The sequence below is a fragment of the Pleurodeles waltl genome, chromosome 9 (assembly GCF_031143425.1).
Source record: "Pleurodeles waltl isolate 20211129_DDA chromosome 9, aPleWal1.hap1.20221129, whole genome shotgun sequence".
Lineage (NCBI taxonomy): Eukaryota > Metazoa > Chordata > Amphibia > Caudata > Salamandridae > Pleurodeles > Pleurodeles waltl.
The window spans coordinates 159,030,992-159,043,291 of NC_090448.1; the positions used below are offsets into that span (position 1 = coordinate 159,030,992).

The 12,300-nt window shown below is 42.3% G+C and overlaps 1 protein-coding gene across 6 annotated transcripts in view; it reads left to right on the forward strand.

The window, feature by feature from the left end:
- The window catches only part of SLMAP (sarcolemma associated protein), a 793,819-nt gene that overhangs the window by 162,789 nt on the left and 618,730 nt on the right, over positions 1 to 12,300 (forward strand). For all 6 annotated transcript variants that reach the window (XM_069206475.1, XM_069206474.1, XM_069206478.1 and 3 more), the window contains exon 5: positions 7,110 to 7,172. In XM_069206475.1, the coding sequence (XP_069062576.1) occupies positions 7,110 to 7,172 (63 nt within the window). The remainder of the gene's footprint in view (positions 1 to 7,109; positions 7,173 to 12,300) is intronic.

The following is a 12,300-nucleotide window of genomic DNA, read 5'->3' on the forward strand; positions in this document are numbered from 1 at the left end:
AGAATTAGCTACACATATCAAACCATATTTCATGCTATTGAAGGTTGACTTGGAGAAAACTGAAATTAAATCCAACAAAAACAACATTGTCCTTGGGCTCTAAAAAACAAAAGAGCATCCAGTTGACTTGATAGTTTGAAAATTTGGGACTTACTAACAAAACAGTAACAACCTCCAAATTTCTTGGAGTTATACTTAATAAATGTAACGAGAATGGTCACACTAAACACATGAGAAAAGTAGGGGAAACAAATTCACTTAACCCTTTCGCTGGTAGCCTTTTCCACCCAGTGCTAAGCCTTTTTGGTAGCTGTTTGGGGTAGTTTATGCATAGTCCCCCAAATATTTTGTCCACATCAGGCATCCACGCCAAATTTGTGTCTTTTACCACCCAGATATTCTAAAGGTGCCCAGGTTTTTGGATTCCCTTGATGGGGGCCAAAATATTAGCCTAAATACAACTACATTTTGGCTTTCTTGTCAAAAGGCGGAAAAAAAGTGCTTCAGAAGAAAGCATCTGTTTGTTTCCGCACTACTGGCATTAACAAAGAGTTTATGGTACTAAAATCATAATCTTCCCAGCTTTCAGGAACAGGCAGACTTGAATTAGAAAACCATATTTTTCAAAACAGTTTTGGCATTTTACTGGGACACAGCTAATTTTTCTTATTTTTTGTGCTTTCAACCTCCTTCCAGTTAGTGGTAGAATTGGGTGTGAAACCAATCATGGATCCCGGAAAGCTATACATTTCTGAATGGTAGAAAAAAATCGGAATTCAGCAAAGGGTCATTTGTGTAGATCCTTAAATGTTTTCCTACAGAAATGTATAGTTGAAATAAAAAGATATTGAAATTGAGTTGAAAAAACAACCATCTGTGTCTACATTTTCATCTGTATCTTCTTCTAACTATCGCAGATTTTCGAAAGCAATATACCATTGCGTCTGCTGGACCCTTCTGGTTGTGGCTTGTAGGTTCATCAAGAACCCTGTGTTCCCAGAGCCAATAACTGAGCTGCACCTGGCAGTGGCTTTTCATTGTGTACCAGGCATACAGAAATTCATTTGTAAAATATAAAGAGTGAAAAATAGGTGTCAGGAAACCATCTGTATTTCTGAAATGGGCACAAGATATGGAGTTTAGAAGCAGTGGTTATTTGCACATTTCTGATTTTGGGAATACCCATACTAGCATGAGAAAAAGGGGCATTTCTCAAAATGACTTCTTTCTTACTCACTGTCTTACATGTGGAAGGCACAAATGCAGAGAATGACCATAGATTATTATTTTCCCGTCTATTGTGTATTCCCCTAAGTCTCCCGATAAAAATGGTACCTCACTCTTATGGGTAGGCCTAGTGCCTGCGATAGGAATATAATGGGCTTGTAGGTTCATCAAGAACCCTATGTTTCCGGAGCCAATAACTGAGCTGCACCTTGCAGTGGTTTTTCATTGTGTTCCAAGGTATACAGTAATTCATTTGTAAAATATAAAGAGTGAAAAATAGGTGTCGAGAAACCATATGTATTTCTGAAATGGGCACAAGATATGGAATATAGAAGCAGTGGTTATTTGCACATTTCTGATTTTGGGGATACTCATACTAGCATGTGAAGTAGGGGTATTTCTCAAAATGACTTCTTACTCACGGTCTTACATATGGAAGGCACAAATGCCCCAAGTCTCCTGATAAATATGGTACCTCACTCCTATGGGTCGGCCTAATGCCTGCGACAGGAAAGGGCCCAAAACGCAGCATGGACACAACAAATTTTTCCACTGGAAACTGACTAGTTGTTTTTGCACTGTGCCTAGCTGTGGATTTTGGGCTCTAGCTCAGTCAGCACCTAGGGAGGCCTAGCATACCTGTACATTTTTTAAAGCTAGCCACCTTGGGGAATCTAGGATGGGGTGACTTTTGTGGCTCTCACCAGGTTTCGTTACCCAGAATCCCTTGCAAACCTCAAACTTTGTCTAAAAAGCACATTGTCCTCACATTTCTGTGATAGAAAGTTCTGGAATCTGAGGGGGCCATGAACTAACTTCCACTCAGCATTCCTCCAAGTCTCCCGACTTTAAAAAAAAAAAAAGCTACCACGTTTGTGTGGGTACGCCTAGTGACTGCAATAGAAAATGTCCCAAAATGCAACATGGACACATCACATTTTTCCACCCAAAACTGACCTTTTTTTTTTTTTTTTTTTTTACAATGTGTCTAGCTGTGGATTTTGGGTCCTAGCTCACCTGGCACCTAGAGAAACCTAACAACCTGTACGTTTTTGAAAACTAGACATCCAGGGGAATCCAGGATGGGGAGACCAAGTTCAGCCGCTCACCATTGCAAGTGGGACTATATTGGGAGTTAGCCAAGCTTTCCTGGCCACTATGTAAAATCAGCACCCAAAGGAGTCAAGTGTCCTCTTGTTTGCCGTTGGGAAAAGATGCTTTAGTCTACAGGGGAGGGCAGAAAGGCTGTTGCCCCCTCAGGTGAGGTGGGGGCATACACATAACGTTTTTCTTTTTAATTCCCTGGTCTGCCCCCCATGGGTTCAGAAACACTATGTTCCAATTTACTTGGAGTGGGGTATGGCCTTGCCCATTCTGGGCAGCCCCCACTCCTCTTCTTTTAAAAAAAAAGAAAAGAAAAAAAATATTCCCTGGCATCTAGTGGACCCCCCCCCCTCCACGGGAGGAAAGACTTTGGTACCCATTGATGCGGGGTGGAGACACGGCCAGGCCAATGATGGGCAGCACCCACCCCACTTAGGTAAGAAAAAAAAAAATCCTTGGTGTCTAGTGGGCTATCTTCCCGAAAGGGGTGGCAGAAAGCTTATCTCAGAGGCAATGTGTAAAGTATTTGTTCACCACACAAGAACTGTGACAACGCCCCAAAAGTACTCCAAACAAGTTGAGAAAAATAGCCAATATTTATCTGAGTAAAACAAGACCAAGATAACAAAAATCCAACTTACACAAGGAAAGATACACATTTTTAAAAGATTAAATCTTAGTATAGCGCTTAGGAACACAATAGTTCCTACTGGGGCTATCATGGTGTCTTGACAGTCGTTCACAGCAGTCTGACACCACTCGTGAGAGAGCGCAGGCTGGTCACAGAGTCGCAGAGACCCCAGGTACAGTACCTAGATAAATGAAGAGGAAACCTAAATTTTGCATGGAGTCGAGGAGTTAATGCGTCGCTGGAGCCGGTGTGTCTGTTCCTTACTGCTGCTGGGGAAGTGAAGCGTCTGTTCCTTACGGTTACAGGGGAGGTGATGTAGCATCCCTGGCGAGGTGTTGGTTCCTTACAACCTGGCGGGGTTGATGAATCCAGCAGGTCAAGATGCAGGGTGTCGTCTTCGCGCTGTCGTGATCACACCACGGGGCCACAGACACCGTGTCAGAGTCAGGTGTCCCCGATGTTGGGGACACAGAACTTCAGAAGCGCTGCACTGGCATTGGGCCTCTGTTGCAGGGACCATACCTCTGGTGCAGGTGGCGATGTGGAGTCAGACAGCTGCACCATTTTTGAAGTCGCTCTGGAGTCGATGTGCTTGGTTTCTCCTGGGATGCACCAGAGCTCACCTCCAAGGGCCCAAGGACTCGATTTGGCACCACGTGGCAAGTCAGGACTCTCAGCAAGAGAGCCCAGACGCTGGTGATGAAATCTTTGATGTCCCTGAGACTTCTTAACAGGAGGCAATCTCAGTTCAAGCCCTTGGAGAACTTTGGAAAGCAGGATGTAGAAAGCAAAGTCCAGTCCTTTCACTCCCAGGACAGAAGCAGCAGACCAGCACAACAAAGCAGGCAGAGTGTCAGTCCCTCCTACAGCATCTAGCATCTCTTCCTGGCAGAATGTCCTCAGTCCAGAAGTGTTAGAACTATGTGGTGTCAGAGGTCCATTACTTATACCCCTTTCTGTCTTTGAAGTAGGCAAATTTCAAAGAGAAGTCCTACCCTTCCCTACCTTGGCCCCAGAGACACTCCAGGGTGTTGCAGACTGCTTTGTGTGAGCACAGGCACAGCCCTATTCAGTTGCAAGTGTCAGCTTATCCCACCACTCAAGCTCAGGAAGACCCCTCAGCCTGATAACGCACCATCAGGATATGCAGGGTACATCTCAGCTGCCTTGTGTGACTGTCTAGAATGAATCCACAAACACCCCAACTGTCATCCTGACCCAGATGTGTATTCACCACACAGGCAAGGGCACAGAATGGTTAAGCACGAAAATCCCTCTTCTCTAAAAGTGGCATTTTCAAACTTAAAATTCAAAAACCAACTTCACCAAAAGATGTATTTTTACATTGTGAGTTCAGAGTCCACAGACTCCATATGTCTATGTGCTCCCAATGGGAAATTACACTTAAAAGATATTTCAAGGCAATCCCCATGTTACCCCATGGGAGAGTTAGGACTTGCAATAGTGAAAACCGAAATTAGCAGTATTTCACTATCAGGACATGTACAACACACCATTACATACCCTACCTTTTAAATACCTTGTACCCTGCCTGTGGGGCTGCCTTGTGCCTACCTTAGGGGTAAACCTACAGGTAATAGAAGGGAGGTTTGTGCCTGGCAAGGGGGTGCACTTGCCAGGTCGAAATGTCAGGTTTAAAACTACTAACACCCTTGACTAATTTTATTGAAAAAAAGTCCCTGGTGGCTAGTAGGCTTTCTGCCCCCCCATTCACCACCCCTGCCGCCAAGGGCCGAATTAAGGCCTATTGCCTCCATCTGCCACCTGGCAGAAAGACTGTCATTTAAAAAAAATTAAGAGGGAGCAAAAGACCTTTGCACTTGCAAGGTCGAAATGGCAGTTTTAAAACTGCACTCTCAGACCCTGCAATGGCAGGTGTGAGAGACGTGTTTGCAGGGCTAATCGTGCGGGTGGCACAATCAGTGCTGCAGGTCCAGTAGTAGCATTCAATTTATAGGCTCTGGGTACACCTGGTGCACTATACTAGGGCCTTACTAGTGAATCAGATATGCCAATCATGGAGAAACCAATCACCAGTACTATTTAGACATAGAGCATATGCACGTTAGCACTAGTTAGCAGTGGTAAAGTGCCCAGAGTCCTAAAGCCAATTAAAGCAGGTCAGAAAAAAATAGGAGGAGGAAGGCAAAAAGTTTGGGGATAACAATGGAAAAAGGGCCAGGTCCAATTCAACCCATTTCCAGCCTCAAGCTGTGTAGACCAATCAGTGCCTTGATGGACCTCCCTGCTTAAGGCTTTAGAACATGGACCCTGGCCCGCAACAGCAGGGGCGTGTTCCAGTTCCATGCCTTTCTGAACCCAGTTGAATTCCTCTATCCATAATAATCTCAGAGCCCACTAAGCTAACCCATAGGTAATACTTCTTCTCACTTGCGGACCCCATCTGTGCACCACCTAACCTTACTTTGCTCAAAGATGCATCCCAGTAGGCAGACCGTACCACCATGGCCAACATAGGGAGGTGGCCAATTCTACCCTCGGGATGTGACTCCTGTTTCCAACCGAAGGGCAACTCTGTCCACAAAGACAGCGACCCACAGTTGCACTGACAGCTCTCAGTGATGAGAGCCAGGCCTTAGCCCTTCCAGGGCTCTCTAACCTCTCTGGTTTCTCAGACTGAAGGGCGGTAGTTCCAGGCGGCTGGCACCATTTGTCCACTCTCCCTCCCACCAGTTCAGGGGTGGTATCCTGAGACTGGTCCTCCAGCCCAGGGTCTGTACCCTTAGACAGGACATGAGTCAGGGGTGAGCCCTTCCTCCTCTGCCAACCTCCCAAAGTCATCCACCCCCCCGGACTCCCCACCCGCATTGGTTTTCGGTACCCTCCCTTTGGAAGTGGTTCCTGTCACCCCCTGCCCCCCACCCAGTTCTCCTGATACTATGGGACTCCCATTGGTGGATGGTCTCCTGGTACAGACCAGGTCCCCCTGCATGTACCTCTTCAAGAGCAATCCAAGCACTGGGACTGCAGATAGGGCACCCTGGGCCTTTACTCACTCTCACCACTTCTACTCCTGGAAAAGACGTGGAGCCCTTCTCTCTGTCTAATTCTGGTCCCTTTCTGATCCATCCCACCATACCGCTGTGTTCTATCCCACTTCACCCTATACCACTCCGCTTTAGGACACAAAATGCCCCTCCACTGTACGACCCTCTATGCCGCTCCATCGTACAATACTACACTATTCCACACCACTTCACTCTACGACACTTCTCTCTACGCCACTGTACTCGGCAACATTGTACGACACCCGACTCCAGTCCACCCCGACATTCCACTCCACTCTACCCTACTCCAACCCATGCCATGACATGACACTCCACTCTACTGACACTCCATTTCACTCTACGTCACTGTACTCTGCTCTAATGTATGACACACAACTGCTGTACAACATTACACCCCTACAGTCTACTCTGACTCTGCTCTACTGTACGACACTACGTTGCCCTGCGTTACTGTACTTTGCCCAGCGACACTCTGCCCTACAACACTCTACTGTTCTACTCTGCAGCATTCTACTTTACAACACTACTGTACTCTACAACACTACTCCATTCAGTGACCCTGCTTTCCATTCTGTCACTCCAGTATACATCACTCCACGCCACTCTCCGCTACGCCACCAACTTTCAACCATGCTGAACAGCAGGCAAGCTGCTAAAACACATTGGCAAAGCCAATAGCTCTTGCACAGCAGGCATGCGGCAAAAACACATTGGCAAAGCCAAAAGCTCTTGCATAGGCAAAACCTATTAGCTTTGCCAGTGCTAGTTTATATTGCTCACCCCATTTGTTGTAAAATGCTGCTGAAGTTACTTTATCTGTTAATTGACACTGTCCTCAAAGCCTATTAGTTGTTAAGAATTGATATCTGCCTGGACACTGTTCGCACCGTGGAAACATATAAAATAATTTTTAAAAATATGTGACAGACATCTATGATAAATATTTGTAGTTCTAAATAGTTGCTGTGGGTGAAATTGAAACTATAGTAGAAAGTCAGTTTGGAATGTAATTAAAATTGCCTTCCTGTGACCATGTCTGTTAATTTACAGTAGTACAAAAACAATTAAGTTTCTAATTTCATAATTCTGTTTCTCAGGTTGCTGCTAACACTCCCAGTATGTACTCTCAGGAACTTTTCCAGCTCTCTCAGTATCTGCAAGTATGTGCTTTTTATATTTCATTCATGTTTTGTTAATAAAAGTTATTCTGTTCCTGTTTCAACCACTGAACATTAAACAATAACCTGCTCTGTTCAGATATTGTTGAATTATGTTTTTTACCTTATTCAACAGTCTTTCTAGATAGCTGCCTACAACACCACTAAGAAAACAACCGACCACGTATGAGAAACAAATGGCAAAGTAGGAAAAAGTGATGTGTTTTGCATCCAAAACTTGTCTGCCAAAGGAAGAAAATGCAGACCGACTTCTATGGATTCACCCCAACTCTCCAGGGCCAAAACTATAAAATGTCCTTTAACATGTACTGGTTACACATTACATACATGTCCCTTATAATCTGCATGCAAATCAGTTATAGCTCTAGTTAGAAAAGTATGAACAGTCATTCATAGAAGGCAGAGGTGTGTTGGGCCTATTGATTCTTCATTAGATATATGCTTCTTACCTAATTTTTGTGAGTGCTATATATTTTTCATTTTACTGTACAAGTAGTTACTGAACAGCAAACTTTTTGCCCAAGCAATAGTGCATGAATTCTAGACAGACTGGATTTAAATTGTTCTGCTTAATCCTGGAGGACTAGGTTTCACTTTTTAAGGTAGCCAGTTTTGACGTTGAATTAACAGGCTGAACTTGTCTTCCAGGCTTGGACTCGCTAGTTAGTCAGGTGGACGTTTTTGCTGGATTTGCAGTCTGTAAACCCTAGTATCAGGGTTTTATATTTCTTTGGTAGAAGTTCGAAGGATATCTCCATGGATTTAACTCCCCATAACTTGGTACTGCCTGAAGTGGCCCACCTCAGCAGGAGTAGGCTTAACTCTGCACAGTGTGGGTGGTGGAAACTTTTGTGTGGTCAAAATGTACACAAAGTTTGCTGTTGAGGAGTTCATTATCGGGACAAGGCCACTTAATCACTGTCAGTTTCTACGTTATATTCAAGATCCTCTGCAGCAAGATAGATCCCCATCTTCTGCAATTTTTGTGGCACATCATGATCTCAGTACTCGGAAATCCTTACGAGGCAAGCTGAGGCATATTCTTTCCCATCCCTCGAAACTACCAGTTTCGCACTACAAGCTTTTGTTTCTCCTGAAACTATGCAACGCAACACCAGATTTCTGTGTCCTATCTCACACCAATAGGACCCTCCAAAAATGTCCATGCTCCTTCCGGAGTATAGAAGTTATAGATAAGTAGGGGCTCACTTGCAGTGGCAACAGGCAGTCTAGGATGTTCCTCGTTGCCAAGACTCCTTTTTTACACCAGGATTATTGAACTAACCTATAGGGCTTATTTACCGAATCCCATAGTCCCACATATGGAGACTTGCTGTAAGTGCTCCTTCTACTTAATTTTAGGTGGTGAGACACTCGCTGGCATTCATACCCGCTTGCTTACTCAGTACTTGCTATTTCTGGGAATAGGAGATCAAAACACTTAGCATATTGTATCACATGACATTTTTTCATTCTAACAAGTTGTTCTGTGCATTTTTGTTGCAGCCATTCATTTATATGTGTAGCATATTAAATATATATACTGATTTCGATAAACCACCATCAGCCTGTTAGATGTGGCATGCTTCTTTAAACAAAAGACTCAATTGATTTCCCTGGTTATAGCTTCTCTAGTAGAGGGTAAACTAGCACACCATCATAGTACACCATAAGAATGGTACCACCAAAATGGCTACACATTAAAATGTGAATGTTCTAAGGACCCTCAGTGTGACTTTTCTTTACATGCTCTCAGAGCAGCCTAGAGCTTCTCTATTAAAACCCTGTACAACCTAGTATCAGGACCTCTTTCTACCATTTCAGAACTCTTAATATGGAGGAAATGGCTTCTGCCAATAACATATTGTTTTAGCAAAACCTATGAACGACCCAAAAATATTCTCCTCCCACAAGAAAGACTGTAACATCTGTCATTAGAAGTGTACGTGAGGTTTGGAAAATGGTACTGATATTGTAATTTAAATATGATTTCTTTGAACTCGTTCATTACTTTTCCTGCGGACTGCATTTGTCACTCTTGTCCTCAAAACAGCTAATTGCTCTGTAGCACAAACATACATAGTTCTTGAAATGTAAAGCTTAAACGTTTGCAAAAATACTGCCTCCTGTTTCACCAAAATAGTTAGTTTACTGTAACATGTGTTTTACTTATGTCCTTATTATACTCTTTCTGCTGGTTTGAGGAAAGGGACAACCATTCACTGAACACCATTCTATCCAAGGGGGAATTTGGAGGAAAAAAAGCAAAACAACAAAATGCCTGCGTCACGAGTCAAGGACAGCCGACACAGATGATGGATACTCACAATGGAATAAAAAGACCTAGGCATAAGGATTTAAAAAAAAATCTGTTCTGAGAGCCAAAAGAAGAGTAAACAGTACATTGAGAGAAAAAATACTCTTGTACTGAAATTGCCTTATATTTTTTCATAACACCCCAAAGTCTGCTTTTGCCTTAAATTTGATATTTTGACTGTTTCGAAAAGGGCAGAACTAAAGTTGGCATTTAGTGCAGCATTAGTATTTGCATAAATTCTAAGGAAACTCTGGTGGACCTTGTTTAAAATAAGCAAGAATGAAGATCTTTCAGAACAGTAGCAGAAATGGTCACCATCTGCAACGTTAGGAGCTTGAGAATGCATGGGACACACTGGGGACAGATGAGCACACGTTTAAATCCTGAAGCAATTTTCAAAGTGATCTATGCCAAATATAAGAAGACTTAATAAAGTTAACATTTTAATGAGACACTACTCCACCTGTAAACTCTAAGGCATCTTATGTTAGTACTGCAGCCATGAGTTAGTTTATATTTTATGAAATTACTCTTTCAGAAAGTTAATATTTTAGACACCTTAGTGTGCTAGATGCCCTTGGAGTTTTATATGTATGATTCTTATCTTGACCAAGAATCTTAGACACTCAGTTTTACCTTATTCCTAGTGATAAAATTGCTACATAATCAGTTTCTGGTAGTATTATTCAAGGAATTTCATATTGAAAACTGTAATACTTTGGATATCTGCTTAAAAGGAGATTTAAATAGGATTTGTTATCAGGTCACCACTGTTATGACTAAAACTTTGGGAATATTAGCCAGCATTCAACATTAGAAATGTAAGTGGCAATCTTGATGTCTGAGCTTGTAGTAATTACCTTTTCCATGTATTGTGTTTTTATCTTTAGACAAACTGAACCTCGCTCGTCATTATACAGAGTGGAACTGATTAGTAGTTAGGAATGCATTTTAGTTTTGTGATGAGGGCTCACAAGGATTTTTCATTATGTGATTTGTAATTTAACTTGGATGAGATTACTAATTTGACATGAAATGTTTTATGAAATTGCATGTTTGTAATGTTAGTATCCAAATTAGCTTTATCTAATGTACAAAGCTGTTTACTAAATTGCTAATAAGATTTACATTGTAAATGTATTGCTGCTTCAATTCCTATTCTGTAATTAATTGTTTCATACTAATGGAGTTTTATAGACTCTCATCCTCTGTTATAAGGTTAATTGCGGAATTGGCCAACTCTCTAGGATATTAATAGAGAGATGCACTTGGATAAAATGCAACCCCTGAAAGTGATGTGTTATCAGTAAAGAAAGGATACAGCTTGACCAAAAAAGAGAATTATTTCTGTGCTCTTGAAGAGTTTGTGAACTTAATAACTTGTCAGTAAATGTTTGTGTTTGATTGGCAGCTTTCTCTTTAAGCTCATGATCTATTCCTAACTATGCATCATAAAAATGTGTTCCAAGTTCTAGGAGAACTCTCACCCTGGATCTGTACCTAAAACAGCAGTTGTATCTGCTGACAGGACCAGCTCAGCGAAGGGGTTCTTCAAGGTTTCAAGGCATACAATCTCCTTTTTTATAGGACTTAATAAAAAAGTCCATCAGCAGCATTTCACTTTTCTAAAAGGTACTGCACATATCTTAACAAACACTCAAGAGCACTTGTTGAATAACTAAAGGAAATAAATACCAGTGTTGTATTTGAAAGCATTTAAAGCTTAATAAACGTGTATTCTAGTCCAGTTGGATGTTGAGAGGCATCACTCATACCCCCTCTGTAGATTTTCATCTTCAGTTCATCTGTTCACCAGATACTCCACAGCACACCTCTCCCTCACTATTTCTTTGCAAACTCCAGACCATATCAGTAACCTTTAACGGCCTAACATGTATTAGACATTTTGTATATCCACATTTTCCAGCTTCTTGTCGTCCCTTGTCCAGGTCTTCAGTCCAGCCCCCAAAGCCTTGTTTTTTTTTATATGTCTGACTGCAACTCCCGAGTCTGTCTGACACAATTCAGATGAGGCACCAATATCTGCTCATGTCTCGCCATGAACTAACCAGAGTGTAGACTCACACCTTGGATGATGTCCAGTCTCTTCCTCAGCGTCAATATTACTGAAGGCCACGTAAAGCTTGGATTTAGATACAGTTCAGGGACTCCAAAATATTTCATATATTGATGACAGTGAGATGGACAACTTTCACTTCTCTCATTATACTGATTAGGTGTTTTTTGATTTACAAAATGCTACTGGCCTAGACTCCTGAGATAATTTGTCTCCACTAGTGCCCCCACTGAGGAAAATTCGACTTTTCAGGTTGCTGTCACAGTGCTGCTGAATAACTAGATTTTCAAATACCACATATCGAGACACAAAACCAACTTATGGTGATCCTGCTGCACGTGCATGCTCCATCTGAGCCGTTGTTAGCATTTGACGAGACCTTAAAGAATATCTTAATAGCATCAAGGATGAAGGAGTGTTGTTCTTCTGCAGTCAGTTGCCCACTAGTTAGGTGACCTAGAGCAGTAGGTTGTAGATGTTGGTGGTCTAAGCTTCCTCTAGTGAGATCAACTCTAATGTGTTCCCTTCCTTGTTGCCCGATAGGGAGTTAAGGAGCATTGACACATGAAAAGGGGATACTCGTCTGCTAGCTTGATCTGAAGTTCTTTGAATGAAATAGTTCTCCTAGAAAGACACAACACACCCCCTTTGGAAGACGGCAAGAGAGATCTTGTCTGCTATCCCTCATGAATTAAATAACTCTCTTGCTCAAGCAG